This window comes from Podarcis tiliguerta, assembly GCF_965153285.1.
Source record: "Podarcis tiliguerta genome assembly, chromosome: 4".
Lineage (NCBI taxonomy): Eukaryota > Metazoa > Chordata > Lepidosauria > Squamata > Lacertidae > Podarcis > Podarcis tiliguerta.
Genome location: NC_139537.1, coordinates 63512611 through 63539043, shown reverse-complemented (window position 1 = coordinate 63539043; position 26433 = coordinate 63512611). Strand labels below are relative to the sequence as shown.

General features: G+C 40.7%; 2 protein-coding genes across 7 annotated transcripts in view; one reads left to right on the top strand and one right to left on the bottom strand.

The window, feature by feature from the left end:
- Positions 1 to 26344, bottom strand: part of CTPS2 (CTP synthase 2) — a 67270-nt gene extending 40926 nt beyond the window's left edge. Inside the window, exons 1-10 of one of the 5 annotated variants that reach the window (XM_083439077.1) lie at positions 26246 to 26344; positions 11145 to 11350; positions 8302 to 8472; positions 7226 to 7326; positions 6738 to 6854; positions 6056 to 6139; positions 4672 to 4752; positions 2957 to 3108; positions 2441 to 2573; positions 591 to 679 (exon numbers count right to left, since the gene is read on the bottom strand). In XM_083439077.1, the coding sequence (XP_083295203.1) occupies positions 591 to 679; positions 2441 to 2573; positions 2957 to 3108; positions 4672 to 4752; positions 6056 to 6139; positions 6738 to 6854; positions 7226 to 7326; positions 8302 to 8472; positions 11145 to 11350; positions 26246 to 26313 (1202 nt within the window). In that variant the 5' untranslated portion in view covers positions 26314 to 26344. Of the gene's footprint in view, positions 1 to 590; positions 680 to 2440; positions 2574 to 2956; positions 3109 to 4671; positions 4753 to 6055; positions 6140 to 6737; positions 6855 to 7225; positions 7327 to 8301; positions 8473 to 11144; positions 11351 to 12323; positions 13038 to 26245 lie in introns of those variants that run through there. The other 4 variants (XM_083439078.1, XM_083439079.1, XM_083439080.1 and 1 more) reach the window with 4 other exon arrangements.
- Positions 14897 to 25201, top strand: SYAP1 (synapse associated protein 1). Of its 2 annotated transcripts, none has more exons than XM_083439086.1 (9): positions 14897 to 15287; positions 17200 to 17318; positions 18635 to 18701; positions 19221 to 19294; positions 19596 to 19735; positions 20437 to 20579; positions 21655 to 21713; positions 22750 to 22894; positions 23804 to 25201. In XM_083439086.1, the coding sequence occupies exons 1-9, from the start codon at positions 15077 to 15079 to the stop codon at positions 23929 to 23931; spliced, it is 1086 nt and encodes a 361-aa protein (XP_083295212.1). In that variant the 5' UTR covers positions 14897 to 15076; the 3' UTR covers positions 23932 to 25201. The 2 variants fall into 2 exon arrangements, with proteins under 2 accessions (XP_083295212.1, XP_083295213.1); XM_083439087.1 differs by having other exon boundaries at positions 14927 to 16409.
- Positions 26345 to 26433: the final 89 nt, after the last annotated feature.

Genomic DNA, 26433 nt, shown 5'->3' with positions numbered 1-26433 from the left:
AGCCATCCTTCTTGTTATCTCTTAACAGCCCATCAACATTACATTTGTCAAGTGTTCAGTTTTAAAATTCCATGTCTACATGGCATTTTATGTGCCTATTAAGAGTCTCAGAACAAATTGTAAGTTTTGCAGAAAGTTTGCTTTAAATTAACATGTTCAGAATCATAGTATCAATTCAGCATGGATAAGCTCTAAATACAGGCATCCCAATGCTTAAGGCAGAGCTTTTCAAACTGTGTGTCGCGGCATGCTACTGTGTCAGCTGCAGTGTGTAGGTATGTTGCCTGAACATTCCCTGTGCTCCTCCCAGGGCTGGAAAGGGGTTAGTTTAATCTTCAGTTTGCTGGTAAAACTGAATAACTGTGTTGTGAAATGACGTGTGTCTAAAAAGTGTGTCACCAACATGAAAAGTTTGGAAAGCCCTGGCTTAAGGGCTAATGTGAGTTTTTAACAAATCTATGTGTCTTTGTACAATATATTTGCAAAGGAATAAACTAACAAAATCAAGCACTTGAAATTATAAGGCAACAAGGTATTGAAACTGGAAACTTTTAAAATTATTTGAGGTTAAGAACTAGACCATCACTTACTCTGCTTTGCATAGTTTTTGCCAGGCTTGGTGGAATTTGACTGGATTCTCAACCTCTGTATTATTTTCAAGGTCTGTTGAATCTATATACTAATTAAGAAAGCACATACACATTCACATTCATGTGTAAGACAATACAATCATTTTCATATAATGATCTTCATACTCTATAACTAATGAAAAAACTATAGGCATTTCCAATGGGGGCAAAATTGAATACATGAAAAATACCATCGCCTCAGAATGGTACCTACTTTTCTCCATAGATGACTAGGATTGCTGTAACTTAAACAACATGAAAGCTTTGCTATGCTACGAAACTATCTTGTATCACTATATTCCCTTTTAACTTTCTGATAGAAAATGCCTTAAGCAGTTATTTTACATTTTTTGTTTTTCCAAATGATGAAAAGGCAGGTGTGGAGGAACTTTCAGCCTGGAGGACAAGCTTGAACCATTAGGGGGTCCAGTTTGGCCTGTGAAGCCATTTCCCCCCAAACCAAACCCACCTGTCAATCAGCTGATATCACCCATGACATCAGCTGGGGGAGGGAGGGCAGGGTTCAATTTTGCATTGGCTGCAGGGGCCTGTTCCCAATAGCAATTAGCTGATGAGTGGGGGTGAGATCCTGCTTAGGTTATGTGCCAGGCACATGCAGCCAAAGAAAGCCTGTAAAATGCAGGAGCTTGCTGCTATCAATACTTCACATAAATGCTCCAAGGCTGGCATAGTTTGATCTCCTTGTTTGGGGCTGCGGTGGGGGATTGAGAAGTCGCTGGATCTTTTGGCTACAAATCGTCCTCTGGTCCTCACAGGGCATACATCCCATTGACACTACTGACACTGCAGCTACAGGCCATGGACGTTTCTATGGGGAGGAGTAATCCAATACTGAATACTCCCCTCTTTCCTCTGAACTCTCTTTACTGCTTTGGAAAGTGAGATCTGATGTTTCCTATAAATACTGAAATGCTCTCCTGGGGAACACAGGAGTGTAGAGTTAAAACAACAGTCCACAGAACACTTACACCTAAAGTAGATTAGCCAGTTGAAAAATTGTAAGTGGAAATGGATATTCCTAGTCATATGTTAAATCAATGCCTTAGTACTTAATGCTGCAAATAGGATTAATGAAGTCAACAAATATCCACCTTAGTATTTGTTAAATGTGTGCAATTCCCTTCATAATGCACAAATCCAGTTAAGGGAATTACTGTATCGTTTTTCAAAATAAACATCATGTTCAAGTCACTCATAGTTCTATGCCCATTAAGTTATAATCAACTTATCCTTTATTTCTAAGCAATATTCATGAAGTGAAAGCCTAGCTATTAGGTAAGGAATGAGAATGCAAAGAACGGAAGCAAGGTACCATATTTTTCCATGTATAAGGTGATTTATTTTTTTGCTAAATTATGTTAGATTGTCTTATACACGGAAAAATACAGCCCCTCTCTTTCAGCAACACAGAGACCAAGATTTCCTTGATCTTCCCATCTGCAGTGAAAGCTTCCGCCACCAAAGACAGGTTTCCACATGGGAGGCAGGCACAGCTCCCCGCAAGTGTTGCCTCCTCCTCCCCCCCCCCCGATGCACGTGCCACTCTCTCTCGCACACACATGGGTGCTGGGTAGCGCAATGCTGCAAACCATGCAAGGTTAAGGGCAGCAACTGGAGCACTGTAAGGAAAGTGAATCCTGGGCTTGCCCCACCCCTTTGCTTGGCGGGCGGCATTGGAGAAACATAGGAAGCATGCACAGTTGCCTAGGGAGACTTAAGACTTCTTAAATCTTGGGTTTTAAAAAGGGGGGGGGTCGTCTTATACATGGAAAAATACAGTAAGTCCTCACCATTAAATTGAGTCTGTGGTTAATTGCTAGGGCTGAATGTTCTAGGGCCTTGAAAACAGAGGTATAGCAATCACTCAGCTTCGTATACTTGCCAACCAGAGCTACAGAACATGTCTTCAACATCCTTTCATACCTGACAATACAAAAGATCAATCAATTTGCAAATTTCCACAAGGAAGGGGGGAGACATTTTTTCTTATATTTAGTAAGTCACTAAACCACTTATAAACTTGAATTACCTTTGGTCTAAATAGCTATTTCTTACATATGGTTTGTTTTTAAAAAAAAACACATGGAAAAACATAATCTGAAACGCTGTAAATTCAGATTGCTAAGACCTCTATTACAACTAGGCTCCAGCCAATAAGCAGGGCAAAGTGCTCTGTCTCAAATGGGAGATTTTGGACTATCATTAAAATTATGTTTGCATATTGTGTTATTCGCTACCCTGTGGCAAATAGATTTGCAGGTGCAAAGTAAAAAGAAGAAGAAGAAGAAGAAACAGAAGAACAGTACCTATCTGCCATTTTCTTCCATTTGAAAAGAAGATCACTTGGCTGGTCATCAATTGGCAAATTCAACCTCTCTTTAAAATATTTAATTATCCCTTGCTCTTCCAGCAGAAGAGGCACTCGGTAAGTGGAAGAAACATCATGGATGAATATTACCTATGAAATACAAAATTTAAATTACTGATACGTGAAACTTAGAATTGAAAGATACAGTACATCTATACAAATCATATACAATCATATAGCTATTTAAAAATCTTGCTAAAAAGGAAGAAAATACTTTAAAGCTAGCTGGTAATCATTTTAATTAATTAATCAGTTCAATTAATTCATTAAAAAGTGCCCCAAATGAATCTGATACATGGCTCTTCTGCTATGGTGCCTAGTGCAACATACACACAGATAATCTAAACACAAAGGCCTGATTCACACATCACACCAAGCAAAGCCAATGCGAAGAGACGAGCTCACAGGTGCTTCGTGTTGCATTAAACCAATGCAAGCTGGAACTAATATTTGTTCTTTGGTTAAAGCTTGTGATTGTTCTGGACCCCGGGTTTCTGAGTACTCATGTATAACACTGCACTGCAAATAAGCTTGTAATATACTGGCCGTCCAATATGCATTATTATTTTTAACGCTAAACAATTGCACTTCCTGCAAACCCACATTGGGGGGGGAAATCTGATGGGTCCCGTATTTTAACTTGCATTGAGAAGGCATAATTTTCTATCAAACATCTAAAGGGCCTGCTGCATCAGGCCAAATGGCCTGTCTAGTCCAGCATCCTGTTCTCACAGTGGCCAACCAGATGCCTGTGGGAAACCAGGGAGCAGAACATGAGCACAAGAGAACTCTTCTCTCCTGCAATTTCCAGCAAGTGGTACTGAGACACATTGCTGCCTCCATCTGAGGAGGTAGAGCGTGGTCATATGGCTAGTAGCCATTGAGAACCCTCTCCTCTATGGATTTGTCTAATCCTCTTTTAAAGCCATCTTTGCCTCTTAGGAGAGTAAGTGCTGGTCTTAAAAGAGAGGGGGGGAAACTTTTCTCTTTCCACTTTCTCCGTGCTACGCATAATTTCATAAACTTCTATTATGTCACCTCTTCCTTTGAGTTATCAGCCTCTAAACAAACAATTGCACTGGCGGGGCGGGAGGGAGCTCATGAATCTGTTTTCATTTCATGGTTAGACAACTTTGAATAGTAAATTTGTAATCTGCAGGCTTGTCTAAGAATGCAACACTGACCTCTGCTGGGATGTAATGGGAGTCTGATTTCTGAATAAGTTGATTGTCCTAGTGATGAACAGCACAATCACCTGATTAAAAAGGTAAAGGTAAAGGGACCCCTGACCATTAGGTCCAGTCGTGACTGACTCTGGGGTTGCAGCGCTCATCTCGCTTTATTGGCCGAGGGAGCCGGCGTACAGCTTCCATAAATCATGCTGAATTCAAGGAGGATTAATCCCAGACAAATAGAGCTAGGTTTGTAGCCTATATTACTGTATGTAGCATAATGCATAAACTATTATAAATTACAGAATAAAGGAATCCTGAAAATAACTATTTGCTTTTTGATTATCTCAATGAGCTGCTGTTTGTCCCCCGCAACCTGCCTCCAATGTCCCACATACTCGGTCACATGAACTAAAAATAAAACACTTAGAAAATGATTGCAGACATTAGAACAACTGTGACTGTTAAAGACCTTACCAACCTGTTCAGGTTCCACATGGCAAAACATGGAAATCTTTTCTTTCACAGCCATTTCTATAGGTTTAGTACTTCTGCAGACTATCTGTCAAAAATACAAATCTACAGATAAGCAGCACAAATTGTGAAAAGACCAACATCTTCCTCCTTTTTATTTATTTAAATAATTAACAAACAAACAAACAAACTAATAAATAATATTTAAATGTCCTGATTTCTATGGAAGAAAAAACACACTCCCATTGAACAACTTACAGTCAAACAACAGCATCTTATCATCTAAACGATTATAAGTTTCTTTTTCTGCCCTACAATGAGCTGCTCTGCATGAGCAGGGGATACACAAATTGCCTCCATGTTAAGAGCTTTTCTGATTGAAATAAATGGACATGTTAAACGTCTATATACTGGGGCCTCGCTTGCATGTCTTGTACTTTTGCCAGAGAACATTCAATAATATGTGTTCCCTTTTTTTGGAGGGGAGGGGTTCACTGTCTAATAAATAAGCAAAGCAGATTGGATCCAGAATTTGCCTTCCACATGTGGAAAAGCTCTTTCTATGGAAATATTTCTATGGAAATATTTTGTGGATGGAGAAATGCTGTGAGGTGTCGCTGGGGCTGCAGAGCGATGAGTAAATTGGCAAATGTTGCCTGCTCACACCTCACCATTCCAGGACAAGAATTAGCCCCTAGTGGAACTCTACTCACAAAACACGCCTAAGGGAGTGAAGTCCAGATCTGAACCAATATGCACAGCGAAAGATTTAAGGCAAGCCCTTCAAATAGAAAACTTATATGCATGTCTGTTTAAGGTACTTAACTTTCCCAGGATTAAGCATGAAGGTGGAAAACCAAACAGGCACAGAAAGAAACAAAGTTGTGTGATCAAATGGACACCTAGCTTAACATCCCATTAGCATATTACCTGTTCCATCAAAGAATACATTGCTATGTTAATAATAATAATAATAATAATAATAATAATAATAATTTATTTATACCACGCCCATCTGGCTGGGCTTCCCCAGGCACTCTGGGCGGCTTCCAAAAAAAATATTAAAATACTGTAATACATCAAACATTAAAAGCTTCCCTAAACATTTAACAAAGTATTTGGATTCTGAACACATTTTCATGATTTTATTGAACACATTCCTACTCAAACCTGACAGGAGCAGCTGATGGATTGGATCCACCACTGTGCCAACTTCCTTGCCATCTCTCACAAACAACCTCTTAATAAGTGCAGTGACAATGCTGAAGAGAGACTAGGTATGTCGTAATGCCCACCACCCCAACTAGTCACTCCTGCTGCCTGAGTTATATTGCTACCTTTATACTGGCCTTCCTTTCTAACATGGTATTGTAAAATTTTATCAAACTCACCAAGTCAGGAGAAAGGCCAAGCCCTCTTAAAGCCCGAACACTATTCTGAGTAGGCTTTGTTTTCTGTTCTCCGGTAGCATTAGGCTGAAAAATAAATGTTTTGTACCATTGACTGCCATTGCAAAATTAAAATCTGATCAGCAACTATATTAATATGCACCGAAGCCACTAAAGTAGCTATTTCTCTGCTTTAATGACTTGTTCTATGGTTGCCCGAGCACAAACATCCACAGTAAGAGTTGTACACTACTTTGTCTCATTAGTATGAAGCCACAGACCCATGTTGGACTTCTCTAAAAAGGAGTCATACAGTCTCCCAGATTTCCTAAAGCATATCTTCAAACAGAGTAACGTGTCTATAGCTAATGGATTATTTTATATTAAATGATTGCTTAAAATCTGTTATAAGGCTCAGTGCTGTCCATCTAAAATGTTTAGGCTTTATTCTATTTCATCAGCTGTAATAAATGTTTAGCTTCTCAAACCTTCCCCAAAAGATACTATATTTTTCGCAACCAAACCTAGGGTGAGAATAAAATGAACAGGTATCAGCCCATCTATCACCAAGTTAATGTAATTTGCTCATTGTTCACGGTCCTTAAAAATACCCTATATGAATATTTCCCCCCAAAATTTAGATGTGTAAAACAATAATGCACAATAGAGTATGAAAATGACTTACTTGTGGTACAAGGCTGACATGGATATTGCAGAAGTTCTCTCTTTTGGCCTTAAATTGAAATTGTCGGAAAGCTTCAACAAAAGGCATTCCTTCAATATCTCCAATAGTTCCACCCAGCTGAAAAGGAATATCTATAGTCAACTAGTTGGAGCAACACAAAAGGAAATTGACTTATATCACCTCTATATACTTCAATTTTAGTTTAGTGTTGCTTTTTTTAAAAAAGGAAAGAACTACCATCCTATGCAGATTGCCAAAAATAACATAGGTCAATGAGAAGTAGCTATTGACGGATATGACAACTGCTTTTGTAATGCAACCCACATACGTAATAGCAATAAATAATGATTGTTTAATAATTATTTCCTTGCAGTTATTAAAAGTAGCTTTAGAATGACAGAATAAAACCAATGAGGAAAAATACTCTGCATTCACATTATAAAACAAACCCTGTCTTTATCCACTATTTCACACAATTTCTTACTTACCTCAATTACACATATCTGTGGTTCTTTCTTATCAGCATCCACAGGAACCTTTGCCTGATTCATTACCCATTCTTGAACAGCATCAGTAATATGTGGGACAACTGCAAGGCAAACCACATGGTAATGCTAGAAAAGGTGAAAAATGCATGACAAGATACAACTCTGTTCCAAGTAAAAATCAGAGGCAATCCAGTTAAATTAGAATAAAAAGATAGCATTTAAAGCTATAGCAAATTCCTTTCATATACGAATCTGAAAAGGTCCCTCAAAAACTCCAAAGTAAAAAAGAATAAATGAAGTGAAAATAAAGTACAAATGCAATGGATGATATCTAGGAGTAGCATCCCACTTGTGCGACAGACTACTTCTTGCACAAACATGATTTTGTCTTTAGGAGGGAGGAAACAATATGCTTAGAGGGTTGGGGGACTGTCTGAAGCAACCTGGGGGAAAGCTAACAGGGTGATTCAGCAGGGAGAAAAGGAATGAGAAGTCCCACAGTATCAGCTAGTGAAATGTTGGAACTCACCCAATTTCGGCTGGTTCTATACTATTAGAAACACTGGTGAAGTGGGTTTGAACACTTCTGCATAAGATTTTTAAAACATGCCTCTGTAAATACTGTACATATGTCGTCGCCATTTGCTTTCAACATTTTGAACAGTTTTATTGCTACTTGCCATCCAGGAAAGGTTATGCATTTAAATAAGAAAACAGTATCGCAGAGATAAATATGGCAACAGTGGAATGCCAGCCCTGCAAAGATTATTTCATCAGTCAAATACATTAGGTGTGTGTTTCGAACACTAAGCTAATAAATAAAGATTTTTTAAAAAACTTTTGGCAATTATACCACACTTTGGTTATGAGACACTAAACTAATCCATATGAAGATGACTGAAGACTTTGGATTTGGAAGTCCTATGATTAAGCCTCTGCTCAAAGATCACTGGGTGGCCTTGGCCAAATCACAATCTCTCAGTCTAATCTAACACCTGGGGGTTGTTGTCAACAAGATAAATTGGGATGACGACAGACGGAGGAAGGGAGGGCAGAATATGAATATGATAAAGCACCTTGAACTGTTTTTCCCATGTAATCTCCATGTCTTTCTTTATTGATGACATGCTGATAGATCTTTCCAGTGGTGATGTTGTTATCCTTGTAAAGGTTAATATCCAAGAATCGTTCATAGTTTCCCAAGTCGAGGTCAACTTCTCCACCATCGTTTAGCACAAAAACTTCACCTAAAGAAACAAATAATGCTTTTACATATTTTGGTGAAACATACATATTTATTCTTCAATCTCACAATGTTATGCACAAACATATATTTCAAGTACATCCGTTCTATATGTCCAAATTAAAGAATATGCCTTTTATATTTGACTGTGAACCAGGAGCTTTTACTAGTTTCAGTGCGCAGAGAAGTAAAAGTCTGCTCTAAGTACGTTTAAAAAAAAGTTTTTTAAAAAATCAAAGTCAATACAAAAGTAACAAGAAGCACAAAAACATAAAATAAGACAGAAGGCCAAGTTACTTTTAAGAGAGACAGTGCGTATTTATCTTGAACGGAGGTAATTTCTTAGTAGCAGAAAGACAATGTATAATGGTTAAAAATAAACTAAAAACAAAACTAATTTCCACTAGCAGATGCATTGTAAACAACTTGGAGAAATCTTAATACCATTTCGAGGTGGAGAGGGGACAGACTCCACCAATTTAAGTAAAATCATGAAAAAAAATCATTTGGTAAAAATATCCAAATCCATGAAATTACATGAACATTCATTATATATTAGAATGAGGCTGAAAGGGGATTTCCATTTCCCCACACTGTTTTTCTGTTCTGGGCCTATCATATATCCTTAATGCCCTGACACATTTTCTTCTTGTATGCTTGGGTCAAGGAGAAATTAACTAACACAAAAAGAATGATTAGCTCAGCAGAAAGGCCACCTTGCATCATCTCTTACAAAATAAAAATAATTAGTTAAGTCATAAAATATATTCCATGATCTGCATTACCATGGTCAGCTACCTCTACCAGAAATCATATGTCACAGATGTCTGTGCCAAGGGCTACTGTTAAAAATTCACCTACTACATTAGGTCTAATATAAAATGCATCACATTTTACAGCCAGCTCTTTTGAGTGATTCTATGCTGTTGAGATTCTTAACAATAAATCTCAAATTAATTACCCTGTAATGTATGAGAATACAAATCCTACAAATTAGTCGTTCCGTCTTAGTAGCTATGTCCTTGTAACCTCTGTCTGCAAGTTACCGTAATGCCTTTTCTTTTATCAGCAAGATTATATTAGTTCACAAGTCCCAGTTATTCTAGTAAACCTGGTTAGAACCACATAGAAAACAGAGGCCCAAATTAGACATGATTGTGATAGATCTGTCTTCAAAAATGGACTGGCCTCAATAGTGGAAAACACTTGATTTATAATGCAAAAGGAACACATGGGGGGGGGGGATATTGAACTTTCCCCATCAGCTACTCCCAAAGTTCATCAAATCCTGGGAGACCTTTCCTCCAAACAGGCTCAAATAGTAAAAGTGATCCTGGCTGAAAGAAAAAGTCATTGGGGGCGAGGGAGGCCAAGGTTCAGAAGCACCCAACCGCATACCTTTCTGGTGCTTTAAATCTAATTCCTGTTTATATTGTTACATAGGTGGCACACCAACCCCAAACTCTGCTGAGTGGTAGCAAGATTACAGGTGGTTCCAGGTGCTCACCACGGGTTTGTGTTTCTGTTGAAAATCAAGATGTGACAGCAAAATATGATTTATTCACATATTTATACCTGAATTTGGATGGAAGGAATTCAGATCTTACAGCATGGTCATCTCAAGAGGGGTTTGTTCCCCACAGCACTGCAACACTGGACTCCAAGGCATCTCTCCCAGCCTGCGTTCAGCCACTCTACCAAGATGGACCTGCCTTTGCTCTCCTTCTTCCCAGCACACCTCTTGCCCAAATAACTCCTCCTCATTCATCTGCTATTCCAAACCAGGTTTTTTACAGGAACATTTTTCCTCTGAGTACAACCTGCCCCCTCCCTGTCATATAAGCAACTCCTGTCTGCCCAGGCCCAAGGATTCCTCTTGGATGTGGGTCATCAACACCTTTTGTCATGTTAACCTCTCTAGCCCAGGCGAGGCCCTTGCTTGGAAAGGAAGCTTAGCCTGTATTTTTTCACTGGCCTGGAATCTTCCGTTCAGTAGTACAAATATTAACTAGATTTTGACATTCATTAATTTCTTGGGTTTGGGGGGGGTCTCTCCTCTCCCCCCAAATTTATGACAATATATAACTGGTTTGCATCAACATCAAAAGTTATGCAGGCTTAGGTTGGATCAGAGGTTACTAGTGATAATCAAAGCAAGAGCAACGCCTCCCCCTGCCCCTAATTCTCATATGTCATGAATCAAGAAACTCTGCAGAGACCAAATCCAATTCAGAAATCTCTATAGACAGTTCAGATGTTTCAGAAAAAACCCAGTGCATGAGGACAGAAGATGGGTAATGATGTAGGAGGACTGGCAGGAGAAGAACTAGATCCTAACAAATGTGAACCAATCCTACACAAGATTAACACATGTTAAAGTAGATATTACACTGGGCAGTTAACTGAGAGAAATGCAAGATAAGTGTGTTTACTGAGATGTAAGTCCTACTGAGTTGAATGAGACTTACTCCTAGTTAAATGTACATTGGATTGTTTTTAGGAACCTCATTGAACTCAGTGTGACTTCTGTTTCTGCAGTCATGCATAAATACAATACTGAAGTCTCTATTATATCAGACATTTCACAGCTTCATATTCCAAAAAAGAGAGATCAATTTCTCAATAAAAAGGAATGCAACCAAATTTGCAGGGAAAAGACGTTTGTGTCACTCGTACCATGTTCATATGGCGAGAAGGTTCCAGCATCTATGTTAATGTAAGGATCTATTTTGATTGCAGTAACTCGTAGACCGCATGATTTCAAGATGGTGCCTATGCTGCTTGCAATAATTCCTTTACCAATGCCTGAGATGACACCACCAGTTACCAGGATGTACTTCATGGGATAATTATGGATACACTGTGGTACTTGAGCTTGAAATCTAAAAATGAAGAGTTAAAAGTGAACTTATGAAATACTATGTATTTCCCCATAAAAAGAAGAAAAGCTGGAGCTATTTTCAATATGGAAAAGTATTTTTCACGCTTTTCATGGAACTCCCTGTGAAATTTATGTTGTTCTAAAATTCTTCATTGACACCAGAAGACAGCAATATAAACAGGTTCAAGGAAGGACAGAGAAATGCCTAAAGACAGGACCTTCGACATCACCAGCAACAAGGCAGAGTATCCAAGAAGGCACTGTGATGTTCAGAGTATTCCTAATGACAGGAATCATATCGACAATCAACAAATTTAGGTGCTAAGTTAATGACAGCTATGTAGCCAAAACTGGGCTAATGAAAAACAAGAGAGAGGGTGCCTCAAAGCTTACAATAGTAGAAAAAAATCTTCTTAACAATAAATGTTAAAGTGGTGGGGGAAAACATAACAATTCAATGAGGACTGCGTATGGTGAGGGGCCACAGATTGCTAAACTTGATTGGGAGCAACAGAATGGAGAATTCTGAAAGAAGGTATGGCTGGCTCCCTAAAACCCTGAACAAGGGAACTCCAAAGGGTCCACTCACAGTACAGTACTCTGGTTCTTGTACATCATGCACTGCGGAAGGCAAAATACTGAGCTAAATGGACAGTGGTGGAGCATATGCTTTGCTGGCAGAAGGTCTCAGGTCTAATCCTTGGCATCTCTGGGAAAAACACTTATCTGGCATCCTAGGGAACAGCTGCCAATGCCAGGGATGAGGCCCCCAGATGGGTCCTTCCACAGTTTTCATTAGCCACCCTTGCAACGAATTATTTATTAACAAATAAATACTTGTTTTGTGGCGCAGCACTGCACTTTTTTTAAAAAGCGCCAAAGCTAAACAACCATGTACAGTATAATAGTGCAGCGGTTGTACTGTTGGGACATAGCAACGGCTGGGCCAGTCGCAATCTCCCAGCTCAACCTACCTCGCAGGGTTGTTTGGAGGGCAAACCGGGGAACAATGAACGCAATCAATAAAGAAACCCGCTCTGGAAGGGACTCTATAAAATGTGGCGTATTAAAAGATCCTCCTTCCCGGGAATTCAGTGCGGGCGGTAGGTAGCTGAGGAACGGAACCCGAATCCTGCACCTGTTATCGCCGTCGCGGAGAGGAGGGATCCGAGCAAGGAGGAGGCCCGAAGCTTTGCTGTGCCTGCTCTAGGAATCAACCCCCCAGGAGCCAGCCGCCATGGCCGCGGGACGGGGCGCCCACTGCGACCCAGGGGACTTGGCCGGCGCTTCTCCTCCTGCCGCCGCCGCGGGGCCCCTCGGGTGACGCGGGGGTCTCCCGTGGTCGCTCAGGAGAGCCAGCGCGCTCGCCCTGGCGGGGAGGCCCGAGAGGCCGCTTACCTGCTCCCGGCACAGCCCTAGAAGCGGCGTCGCAGCCAAGTTCCCCGGCCGTCGGCGTCCCCTTCCCGCCGGCTGGTTGCAAGGAGACGGTCGCTTTCGCAGGAGCCCTATCCCAAGCGGCCGCTAGAGGGGGGGGGGGAGCTCAAAACTCTCAAGCCCAGCGGCTGTTGTTTTTTTCCTTCAGGAAAGGAAAACGGGTCCCTGAGGCGCAGAAGTCCTGCCTTCTTAACCCCAGAAGGAATGAGGCGGAATGCGCTCTGCACGCGCACAGAGGCAGCGCCGTTTGCCTCTACCCATTCCCACCACCCTTCTGAGTAATACCCCTCCCCACCCTCTCACTATATATAAAGGTCTGGTGGCTTCTGTTTCAATGTATCTGAAGAAGTGTGCATGCACACGAATAACTAACTTAGTTGGTCTCTAAGATGCTACTGGAAGGAATTTATTTATTTTATTTTGTTTCGACTATGGCAGACCAACACAGCTACCTACCTGTAACCTGCTAATAATGGCACTCGCTTTCTATCATGCATGGGAGCCACCAGATTTGCCCACAGGGCAGATTTGTGCACCATTCGCATGCAGAGTGATGCGAGAATCACTTCTGTGGGTGACTGAGGTGACAGGTAGGCAGCAAGGAAGGAGGGCTGGCTTTGCACCATAACCAGGTCCCCAAGACCTTCTGCAGCTGCTCCTGCAACTTATGGAGTACCAGTGCCACAGGCTGCCTGCCATCTGTGTCAGAGTTTTTTGGCCCACAAAAACAATACGTAGGGCCAGCTCAATACATTTTGGCACATGAAGCGAATGACAAAATGGTGCCCCCTCCTCGCCAGGGAAGAAGCAGGAGTGGAATAGAAGTATATTAAGGCCCATTTTTACAAAAGAGGCTGAATGATTTGCAAAGACCTAGGAATCCATAGCAGATGTCTGCTTTATAATATTGTCCCTTGGTCTACACTAAAGGCAAATATATGATTTTTGAATATTCAGCTACTCAGTTATTACCTTGTGGGAACCTGTGGCCCTTCAGATACTGTTGGACTCCATCAGCATCAGTCAAAATATGGAAAATATGGGAGTTGGAGTCCAACAACAGGGACAGCTAAAGTTCCCCTCAGCCACCCATCCAATAGCCCTGGGGGCAGTTAATATGCTTGGTACCAAGCTATAGGGTCGCAACACAATCCTGCATGTTTTATATGGCCAAGAACAAGTTTACTAGGCGCTACTCCCTAGAAAATGCACATAGAGATTGCAGTTTTACTAGCATGCATTTGATTCTCCTTTTAAATCTATGGGACTGAAGAGATGGCTGTATCATGTGCTAGTTTATCCTGAAATCTCTTTGGACAAGCTCTGGGACCTAATTATTCATTTGTGCATTTCATTATTTGCTCTATTATAATTACTCCTTTTTTGGCGCAAAACTCTAGTGTGACAGCCTTGACTAGTCCCTTTAGCAATAGTGCTCCTTAACAGTGTTCAGGATGGGAACTGAAGTTCAATTAGCTGTATTTATTAAGCCACGATTAATGTAGGATTACTAGTAATCACTGCTGAAAACCTACAGGAGGGAATCTGCTACAGTAAAAAAAGCAAAAGAGAGTTCTAATAGCTGATAAGGCAGCAGACCAATGCACACCTGTGAAGAAGTCCCATTGAACTAAGTGGGGCATCCTGAGCAGACAAGCGTAGTGTTGCACCATTACGTATTTAGGATGCACACACTTTTGTGGGCTTCAGTTCCCTTCATGAAAGCTTATGCCATCATAATGTTACAGCGTAATCCTCTGCATGTTTGTTTGAAAGTAAATTCCCCTGTGCTGTGCCCATGTTAAGCGCGGGCTAGCCTCATTCTTTCAGGTGCTGCAGCCTGGTTCTTCGTAGGCTCGCCTAAAGATATTGCATTTAAGGCTGGGGGGTGGGGAACTTCCACTACAACATTGCTAAATGCAAGGAATAAAAATATCACGCTACGCGTCTCAAAAATTTCTTTTTGAAGAAACAATCTTAACATTGTCGAAGGAAGGAGCTCTTTCGAACAAACGCATACGAGCGGGATCGACATTATAACTATACCCAGCCAAAGCCATTTGGAGGAGTGGAGAGGAAGCGTAGAGCGTCGGTGCCCGCGGTGACGCGTCGGGGTGACGTAACTCGGAAGTAGCCGAGCACCCTTTTCCGGAAACAAACAACGTTGCCTTGCTCTCAGGAAGGGGCGCCGTTCCTGTGAAGTCGTTGGAAACGGTTGAAGGGGTGCGGGGCTTTGGCGCTGCATTAGTAGGCGACCTGCTCGCAGGGGGCGGCGTTTCGCCACTTAGCTAGGATGCTGCGCGGCCTGAGTGGCTGGTTCGGCATGAGCCGGGAAGGCGAGGAAGAGAAGCCGCCTCTCCTCGAAGGGGAAGCCGGAGCTGCTGCTGCTGCTGCCGAGGAGGGAGAAGAGGGGACTGGAGGGGACGCGGCAGTGCGGAGCCCCGAGCAGGTGGAGCTGCAGAGGGACTCGGACCCGCTTCTGAACCAGGCGAAGGGGCTGGGCAGTGAGTGTCTCCCTTGCTCCCCTTTAACGCGCTTTCCCCAAAGGCCTTCCTCGCGTCCCTTCAAGCCAGCTCAGCTCATATAACTAACCCTCACCCCCGCCCCATTAACGTAGCAAGCCACCTGCTCAGGTACCCTCTTCGCAGTTGCTTGGAGCTAAGCCCCCCTGGACGTGCACTTGCGCAGCGTGGAGCTTCGCAGGAGTGTGCTCACTAGGGATTACTGCCAACCTAAGTGCGGCTTTCAAAGCAGCAGCCTGTAGCCTGTTTTACTCCATGGAAGTTGCTTCCGTTAGTATGGATTGTGGGTTGCAGCTAAGTAGTCCTATGTGCAAGTACTCAGGCAGTAAGCTTCACCCACTTCTGGGGGCCTTATTTCTGAGCAAACCTCCTTTTGAAATTATTGCTTCACCTTCAGTGAGCACCCCAACATCTCTTAAAGAGTTGCATCTTTTAAGCATGAGAAAAACGCAAATTGCTCACCTCTTTCAGGGACACTAGAAAAGGTTCAAGAAATGCAATGCTGTGGATATTTCTTTAAAACAGATATGTTCTGTTACAGTTCCATACATCTTAAAACATAAGTGACATTAACAAAAACAGTGGGGTGTCAGCTTTGTGCCTAGTGTTTTCTGTGGTTTGGTGGGGTATGACTCTTTTTAAAAATAGGAACACTTCAAAATTATGGTCTCTGGATGTGTTATTAAAGGGAAATAACAGTACTGTATCTTTATGCAAGCCCTGTTGGTCCTTTCCAATTTGCAATAATGATACCGCTTGAGTTATTAAAAGTAGTATGTGACTTCTCTGAACATAACTAGATTTCTCTATCAACATTTTGAGCTTTACTAAATTGTCATTATTTGCTTTGAATTTAATAGAAACTACCACAACTGACTTTAAATTACAACTGAGGAATGGATAGTAAGCAGTAAAGCACTAATTCCAGAGTAGTTAGATTTTTCTTAATGTAACAACAAATCCAGCTAAAATAAGGCATTAGGTTATCAGTGATACAAATAAATGTTAGCTTTTTATGTCTGCAAAACAGATTGTCTTCATAATGGATTCCTTTTCTATTGCTGTGTACTTTAGAACAGCTTCAAATGCAGCATCTTGAAAAAGGTACTGCTACCTTAAATTTTTACATAATACACATTGCTCTTTCCCACTGTACAAGATGCGCAGTCCAGAATTCCTCACATCTGCCACACACACAAATAGGTAGATGGAAATTAATGTGGCCTGTGCATCAATATCATGTGTTTTTGTAGGACAGGGTGGTCCAACTTTTCATATCAAGTGGGCCGCAAGAGTGCTTTGGCACAGAACCCACAGGCCGCACACTGCCTTATCACGTGGAAGGAGAGGCAAAAATTTGACACCCCCCAAGTCCTTGTGCTGCATTCCCAAAGCTGGGTGAGGCCAGAGGTGGATTTAGGGGAGCATGGCCAGCTCAGCCGCCGTTGGCACTGAGCCTAGGGGCACTGCAGGGTATTGCAACTATGATGTAGTGAACTGAGCAAAATTAAAATCAAGAAGACTGGGGGTGCCAAATTTTGGCTCGCATAGGGCACTGCTGAAATTTGAAAGACCAAAGTTTGCCCCTGGCAAGGTACCAGGCTTTGGGAAGGAGAGGGGAGGGCTCTAGGACCCTGTCAGAGCCCTCACACTACCTTACCAAAGCCCATCCCTCACCTGGCTTTGGTAATGCAGCACTAGGCAAAGAGGGTATGGGGGTGTGAATTGTTGCTGAGGGCTACCAAAAATGCCTCAAGGCCTGCACATTAGACCACACTGTTCTAGGAATTGGAAGAACTGAATGAGTGACTCTGTAAGGCTCTAGTAGGTGATCATGCAGCATATCTTAAGGACTTTGTAATAAAGAAAAATTTAATTGTTTTATTTCCAAAAGGTTATCTCTTCAGTTTTGCCACTACTGCCACAAAAAAGATATCTGAGTCAGTTGCTGAAACGGCCCAAACTATAAAGAAGTCTGTAGAAGAAGGAAAAATAGAAAATATAATTGACAAGGTAACTTTTCTGTTGTAAATAATTTGTTAATAAATTTAGTATCTGCTCTTGCATGTTCTACTTATATTTAAGGCTATTGACATTACGGGTTTGGTGCCAATAAAGTGTTTTGATCAAGCACTGTACTCAAGGAAGAAAAACTGAAATGTAGGCCAGATCAGCAGCTAATAAAAACTTCATTGAGCTACTTTAGGAATATTTTAAACACAATAATTAATCAGTACCACTCGTTTAAATTTTTATACTTAATAATGCAGTAATATAATTCAGACAAACCAAGCACACACAGGAAATATCCTGGAACAATTGTAAGCAGTTTACAAGAAATATATCAATTTGTGCTGCAAAAAATATTATGTGTTAGGCCACTATTTGATATTTATACTGCCTTTTCACAGTTGTTTGTGTTTATCAAAGGTAGTATGTGGGACTGAAAGCAATTAGAAACTTGTTGACACTATAATGTACAGTCTGCAGGCACCATGAGCCTGCATACTGACCGCTGTAGGTGTCCCTATGCTAGCTCAGAAGATTGGAAGAAGAACTGCATTGGGTCTTCTAGCAGTTTTTGTCAGAGACAACAGAAAATTCCCAGTTGGTTCAATCACAGCTTGCGAACACACACTGCACATTTTTAAAAGGTTTTTTTTAAAAAAAAGTTTATGGGATACTATTGGTTATTCCTCTCCTCTCATACCTATATCATAACAAATAATTATGCTGGTAGAAGAAAAGGGGCAGTGTCTGACAGGTTAAGAGAGGAAGGTATGTGGAGGTATCCCAGTACTCAGCCTGAAGTTCTTTAGGTTGGCTCCAGACCCACCTTTCATGAATGGAAGAGCTCCTTTCATGAAAGCAAGAGATCAAGATCCAGTGGAGGTTCCTGCTAAAGAAAGATGGGTAGACTCTTTTGCCAGTTCCCCCTACAGCTCTCTGTGCCATCTCCCATGCTGTACCAGGACATACTCCTGTCCTATGGAATAGATTTTCAGGTGGCAGCAGGGCAAATATATGAAAATAGCCTCCCCAACCTTCCTCCAGAAGAGGGCTGCATGGATGGAGCTGCATCTGTGCGTAGTCTGGATCTAAACCTTTGTATTGAAGGCAGTTACATTCAAGTCACTATACAATGTGCAAGTATTTGGGTGTACTATTGGGCTCTGATATATACCTGTTACAGATATGAATTTGGTTGACTTTGGGCAATACAAATAGATTCCAGTTTTACATGTAAATAAGTTGTTGGCAACAGTGAGAACCCAAGTAGTCTGGCAAATTTATTACTGTTCTATATATAACTTTGTTTTTTCTTATAGACAATTATAGGAGATTTTCAGAAGGAGCAGAAAAAATTTGTTCAACAGCAGCAAACAAAGAAATCAGGTAATGCATAACAGCGTAATCTTAACCAGGGCTGGGAGGACACAGGGCAATGGAATCCCTGCTGCATCTGCAGCCCTGCTAACCAGGGTATAAAGGTTTTGGGTTTTGTTGCAGGACAGCACAGCAGAGCACAGGTATTTAGATTGGGTCCCTCTTTTGGAAATGAACCAGCTTTGGATCTAGTGGGTCCATCACAGGTCCTGTCCTACCACTGCAGCGTCCTGTTTTGGAGCCTTAACAGTGATTTCTTTCTGCCACTGGGAACACTGGCAGTAGTAGCATGCATTCCCCTATGCTTTCAGATAGCACAGCAGAGATCTCTGTGGCAGCATACCCATGCACACACACTGCCAGAGGGACACCTGGAGCATCCTAATTCCCTCAGCTAAAAATGAAATTTAGTTGGGAACATTTTTCACGCAGATCTTGGCAAGAGGCCTTTTTCAATCAAAAATGCCTGTAGTTCATATGTCTTCTAATACTGAATGCAATATACATATGCTCCCCTTTTCCTTACAGAAGCAGCTGTGCCTCCTTGGGTAGACAGCAATGAAGAAGAAACAATTCAGCAACAAATACTGGCATTATCAGCAGTAAGTAGTGTTATGTTGTTTCTATTTAAGGTTCTTCCTCCTCCTTTTTGCCTACCTAAAACAGGACTTTACATTTTGAGGCATCAGTGTGTTGAATAATAAAACTGTTGATGGGATTTAGTGAGATCATGTTAATTGATGATACAAAGACTTCTTTTATTGAAAAATGTTTCCCCATGTATCTGGCAGAGCTGCTTGTGCTATAAGTTACTTTTCAAAGTAATTGATTGACAAGTGCTCTTTGGAAACAGAAACATAATGTTTTCACCATTGACAGATAGATTATTATTTTTTTGCAAAGGACCGAAGAAACTTCCTGCGTGACCCACCAGCTGGGGTTCAATTTAATTTTGACTTTGATCAGATGTATCCAGTGGCATTGGTAATGCTCCAAGAAGATGAACTTCTGAACAGAATGAGATTTGATCTTGTTCCAAAGCAGTGAGTGATCTCCCTATATTTTCATAAGCTGTTGAACAATTTTTTAAGTCTGAGTAAAAATAATAGCTTTGTGTAACTTGCAATATTTACTAATATTTTGTTTCCATTTGTACATTAAAATGTGACAATAAATAGTTCATGGTATTCTGTTCTGAAATTTAAGTCACAGTCTAAACCTGAACATTAAATTATTTCTCAGTGGGGTTTTTGTTTGTTTTTTCTTTTTTCGGAAACCTAACTTGCCAAATACTGTTATGCCTACCTCTGAGGAATTTTATTTTATCTTTGTCAGAGCTAGTAATAGTTTAGTGTAAGCTCATAGCACAACCTTATGAATAAGTACTCAAAAGCCAGTTCCATTTAGTCCAGTGGGAATTATTCCTGGCCAAATACATGTAGCTTGGTAGCCATCAGGTTGGATCCAGATATGCCCACCTGCAAACTCCAATCCAGCAGAGGCTTCCAGTGGAAAAGTAGGAAGAGTGACTTTTGTCAATTCCCCCTTTTTCCATGCCATCTCTCATACTGTTCTGGAAGGTCCTACGGCTCTTCCGAGCTGCTTTGCGGGGAAGAAACCGAAGCAGATCTCCTGCTCCACACATCCCTCCACTACGCATACAGTAAACTCCCACCTTGCATGCATGTTTCATGTTATATTTATATAGCGTAGTTATCAAAACCATATATTTTGTTGTCTCCAGTGTAAAAGAAGATGTGTTTTGGAGGAATTACTTTTACCGTGTCTCCCTGATTAAGCAGTCTGCACAGCTCACAGCCCTGGCTGCACAACAGCAAGCCGTGAGGAAAGAGCAGAATGGCAGCCAAGAGGACAGACAGCTAGCAGGTAGAGATTTGTTTCACTATGTTGGGTGGCGACTCCTTTCTCACCTGGCTGACAAATACACATTCCAGACTTTCTCCCTCCGTCAATTTTTAAACATTTCTTATGGTGGAAGTTTCATAAATTATTAGCCTTCAACCATTTGAGAACAAGCAAACTAGTTCCGTTATAGTTCCACAGATATTCTTGTCGAGGAAGAGAAATCTAAGATACATATTTCCACAATATAGCACAAGTTCAGAACTATAGTTCAATTTCTTCACAATATTCAGTTATATTACTTTCTCTGTTAAGAATTAAAAATAGTTTCATGTAGAGAGTTTTGCTCTTCATGAAAGCTTGTGCTGCTGCCTTTTGGTGGGGATGAAGCCCTAGCTTTTTACCTCAGGAGCTGAACATGGGGGTGTGGATTATCATTGTTCCTTCCTTAGCTCTAAGGCTAGGAGGAAGATAGAGTGGTTTGGCCATTGCACTGAAACACAAGGAGTGCCTTGAAAGCACAAGGACAAACTACCAAGGCTCCAAATTTGGAGCCTGAGGTGGAAGCAGAGTATTATCTCTAACCTCACATTATAGCACAGTATAAGGCCAGGGACAAGGAGATGGGTAGCTCCTGGCAACGACAAAATCCATTTCAGCTATCAAGGCCAGTCAAGAATTGTGGGATCAGACGTGTGAATAAGTCATGCATATGCATATGAGCTGCAGCAAGCACAGAATTTGCACACACAAACACACTCTTTCTCTTCCACAAAAAAGAAAGCAAAGACATTGCAAACTGACCAAAAAGCTTCAAACTACATTTTGTTCAACCATGGTTAACAAACCAGAAAATCAAACTGGATAACATGGCTTGTACAAACCACAATTTTACCTATTCATAAAGGGAAGCTGCAGCTTGTTATAAATCAGAACCAGAAGCTTTAAATATCCTTAGTGTGAAGAGAGAGAGAGAGGAAGGGGAGGAAGTGTGTGAGTGTATTGTACTTGGCTTGTTATGTTTGAGTCACTGTTCACTCAGCCACAACTTAAGCTTTAAATGCTCTTCTAAATTCTATCCTTTCTGTCTTTTTCCTAGAAACTGTACGACCAAAGACACCACCCGTAGCGATCAAATCTCAGCTAAAGCCTCAAGAGGTAACATTATTCTCCAGTTAAGATTAATATGTGTATTTACAGCATAACCATTTTTTATACTTTAAGTTTTTTAGATGCATGTTAGTTTGGCCAACTCCAAAATTGCTTCACAAATGTACTGGAGGAATCAAGAATTTGGCTGAAACAAGGTTTAAAATGGTGGCTGTGTGAGGACCTTCAGAATCCTGAGCAAAGGAGGTCACCCTTTTAATCAAGTGATTGCCTATGATTGGCAAGTTCTAGCTGAGCAGCTAAAGTGCAATTTTCCCTTCCCCAACCCTGTATCACATCACTTCCTCTCTTTGGGAAACTTTGCACTTTGCTATGGTTGATTCAAGTATTTTATTTATACCATTAATGCCAGATGTGGGATGGGATCGTGAAAAGGAATAGTGGAAGGGCATAGCTCAGTGCTGAATTTTCCAGCTGGAAAACAAAGGTAGCTGTTTTTGTAATGTTGGCCAGCACCAGGTATGAGGAACCTTTGACCCTCCAGATGTTGCAGGACCTTCGAGCACATTGCCCAGGCTTGCACCCTGGGGAGGTCACTTCAGTGCTGCTAGCGGTTTGACTTCATCCCCACAGTCACACTCCATTGTCTCTTGAGACAGATGGATGTCAACAACCGCTCCCACTATCCCTGACAATGTCTGCTGGGACTGATGGGAGTTGTAGCTTATCAACATGTGGAGGGCCAGTGATTCTCCACATCTGACTTATGCTTTCTGCTGCATTGCATATCTCCTAAGAAAGTAATACAGAAGGAAAATGAGGGCAAAATGACTTTGTCTATCCCTTCTACCTGCCATGATGATTCTCATGAAGATAAGCTATTTTACAAATTCCTATTAGGCCTTTGTTCTGTGTAGAGATTCTGTGCATGTGACCTTATTGTTTTCCCTTTCGCTATAGGGAAACGGTGCATAACATTAAGGAGAAATGCCCATGATATTAGTATATATATATATACACTTTTAAATTCCTTCACCATCTCCTGTAAATAAGGATTTCCTTCCTTTCTCATCTCCAATTTAAGGAGGAAGAAGAAATTTCAACTAGCCCAGGTGTATCAGAATTTGTGAGTGACGCTTTTGATGCATGCAGCTTGAATCGGGAAGATTTGAGGAAAGAGATTGAACAACTTGTACTTGACAAGAGCAAGGAAACAACTTTAGTAGAAGGTAAAAAAAAAAAATCTTTTTGCAAATTCTGCTCCCTCTCTTTATGGGTATATTTGTAAATATATTCCATATTTGAATCAAAAATAGTTTTAGAAATATCCCCTTACCCAATGAGGATAGGCTATCTGAAATAGTAAGATTTATGCCTTTATTTGCTTATTTGATTTATTTATTTATTTAGTAAGTTTCTATACCACGCTTTATCCAAAGCTCGCAGGGTGGTTTATAATAAGCAAAGCTAGACATGCGTCCTGTTCTTAACACTGCTCATCTTCCCTGCATTCTGAAGTCTTGAAGGATCTTACCATAATTGTTAACAGCAGTATCCTTTATTTCCTGGATTGTGGCTGAAGCAGTATGTGCAGGAAACTGGTTTTGCAGATTTAGAGTACTTGGATGTCTAGGTTTATAGGAAGTGCATATCCCAAGGAAGAGAACAGTGTTGAAAAGGGAACCTAGATGTCACTAATTTGGGAACAGCTTTTTCATACAACTTACATCCAAGTAAGGGTTTTATTTCTGTATGTGCTCAGCTCTGGCCCTTCCAGAGTATTCTTTCAATCGGCATGCCTTGCATGTGATTAGATAATCTGGGACACCAGCAATTCCCAAATGCATAGCATTTGGAAGATATTTTAGTCAAAAATATAGCAGTAATTTCTTGATGTACAGGTTTGTTTTCTACACGTTCATGCTTAAGAAAGCTTGGAAATGTGAATGCCAAAGAGAACAGAGTGTAAACTGACAAAGTAGAGAAGTATTTAAACAATTGTGATTTCCCCTTACTTGCAGTTTGAACTGGTACACAACACTTTGTTATGTGGGTAGACTAGTCCTTACTAGCAAAATTAGTACTAAATTAGTGCAACATTTATTCAGTCCTGTGACCTGTATATGTTTTGTTTTTAGAAGAAACTGCAGACTGGGAAAAGGAACTACAACAAGAACTTCAAGAATATGAAGTAGTTGCAGAGTCAGAAAAACGAGATGATAACTGGGACAAAGAAATAGAGGAAATGCTACAAGGAGAAAATTAACCACTTTGCATAAATGTTTTTTGGAAACTGATGTGAACCCATTTTTATACTTGCTTCAGAGACTTTTCTAAGGCATAAAATGGCTCTTTGTGAAAGAAAGAAAGAAAGAAAGAAAGAAAGAAAGAAAGAACGGACTCCAGGTGATATGTAATCGGGTGTAAAAACAGTTCTTTGAAAATACTGTTAATAATCCAGTGGCATGCGAGGCAAGTTTTAAAAGTTAATGAAACAACAAAAGTTGCTGGGAAATGTTAACTGGATAATCGGAATTTTAAAAATAATTTGTGAGCTGCTTTCTGTACTGGGGTGAAAATTGAAAACTTCTAACCGTACTCCTACAAGTAATAGGAAGTCATGTTAATATTTTGATCCCTTTGGCTCATTTATAAATATAAGTTCATAATACATCTAGGTATTAGTCCCTTAATACCATATGTTCTCTTAGAAAGTGTTATCAGGCTTTGTCTATAGCTTTTTTTATCTTAGCAGAACGTCGGCACCTGGACATCAAAAGCAGTGAAGGTTTAGAGTGATGATATGGTGTGGCTAATCAAAAATTCAGTGATTCAGTTATCCTCACTTTAGTCACTGGACAGATAAAGCAATGACCGCTCAAGATATACATAAATGGCACATCAACTGGCTCAGGGTTCACTTACTTTATTGGGATTTTTTCACTCCAAGAATAATAGAGTGTTTTAGAAGAAAAACGGTTCAGTTCTTCTGTTTAAGATAAAAGTATCTCTTCATTTAATTGCTAAAATGTATAATATACTTTAGAGTGAAGCATAGGTTAAAAAGTAGAACCAAAGTATAGCAAGAAATTCAGGCTTGGCCTGTGGGTGTGGTTGAGTAGTGCTATACTCATAAGTGTTAAATGTTTATTAAGGTGTGGGAGGAACATTGTAGTGTGAATAATCAGAAGTCAAAATATGACTGCCATCCTAGACTGAAAAGGCAACACCTACAGCTGGATAAATGGATCAGAACTGAATGGAAGGTGGTAATATGTTATATTTCGCAGTGTTGCAGGAGACTACGCATCTAACTTTGGGTCAGTAATTGACTTCTATTGCCTTTGCTTAAAATGTAAAGTACTAGGAACTTGATTTTTTGAGCAAACTGCTGGAGAATAAACTAGTTACTAGTAACTGAAATGATGGGTTGCTAAAGCATAATGTTAACTCAGCTTGATGTCCAGATGTAAAGAATTCACGAGACATCTTTTCTTACTAATTCCCAAATAAAGATTTCACAGAATCATAAATAAGCTGTTGTTTTCCTACAGGAAATAGCTTGGTTCTCTGTAATACATGAGCAAGTTATTTGGCTTTGTGTGAAGTCTGCACTTCTGAGGATCATTATGCTAATGTATATAATTTAATACACTACTACTATACTAGAAGGCTAATACAAAATGGAAACATTATATAAAATGAAGTAGATACTGTGCATTAGAAGAGAATTTATCTGAAGTGGTAATCGGTGTTGTCAATTTTAAAAATAGACACCCTTTTTTTTTTTTGAAAATGTAACAAATGTTAAAAGTCCAAAAATATTTATTAAGAGATGTTTCTATGCAGATTGAGTTTTCTGTTACACACTGCCAGATTGGATTAATTACGTTTTTCCTTTAAAGGGCACGCTGGTTGCAAAACTAGGCTTGGGATGGGGGGGGGGGGCTTTTCCTTTAGCAGGTATAGCCAAGCTGAGTCTTAACTTGTCTTGTAGGATGTCTTATAAGCTGTATTATTCTTTTCCCTTACCGAAACAACTAATAGGGATGTGATTTACACACAGGAATACATACAAGGATTTGACGTCCCTGTATGCCTGCTTTCAATAAACCTTGTTTATTTTAGATGTATAAACAGTATCCTGGACTGAAGTTAGTGTTCACTTACTACACTGTGCTTAAATTAGATGGGCACTGGGGTGTATCCAAAGTTACTCTTACCTGGAGTAGATGCACTGAAAATAATGGACACGACTCCCTTGGGTCCATTAATTTCCGGGATCTATTCTAACTTAGTTGCATACTGTTCTAAAAGTGTGGAAGTGAAACTGTGATCCTAAAAATAAGTCTCCAGGCCTCCTCTTTGCTGATGCTACTCCTTTAATGCGAAGTACATTTCTTCCTGGATAAAGCAGGGCTAATGAGGCTGTTTCGCGGTACTGTGTTCACACTAAATTGCCCCACCCCTTGAGAGACCAGGGTTTCGCCCGCCAGCATTCTACGTTTAGCAGCTTCAGGAAACGTCGGAATGCCTGTCCGGGATTACAAAAACAACTCCTGAAAATGAAGTGGACTCACCCCAGCCTGGAGTGGGGCGCTTTGCTGAGAAAGCGCCTCAGGAGTGGAAGGCATCCCGCAGCGGACATGTGCGCACCCCGCCGCTACCAAGGAAGCGCGCTTTGGACTACAACTCCCGCGAAGCAATGCGGGCGGGAGGGAAAGCGAGAGGGCATGCTGGGAATTGTAGTCCGAAGCTGCTCTCCCGG

Coding starts and splice junctions, on each gene's coding strand:
- SYAP1 (XM_083439086.1), top strand. CDS start 15,077: ATGCTGCGCGGCCTGAGTGGCTGGTTCGGCATGAGCCGGGAAGGCGAG. Junction 18,702..19,220: donor GCAGCAAACAAAGAAATCAG/GTAATGCATAAC, acceptor TTTTCCTTACAG/AAGCAGCTGTGCCTCCTTGG. Junction 19,295..19,595: donor AAATACTGGCATTATCAGCA/GTAAGTAGTGTT, acceptor TTTTTTGCAAAG/GACCGAAGAAACTTCCTGCG.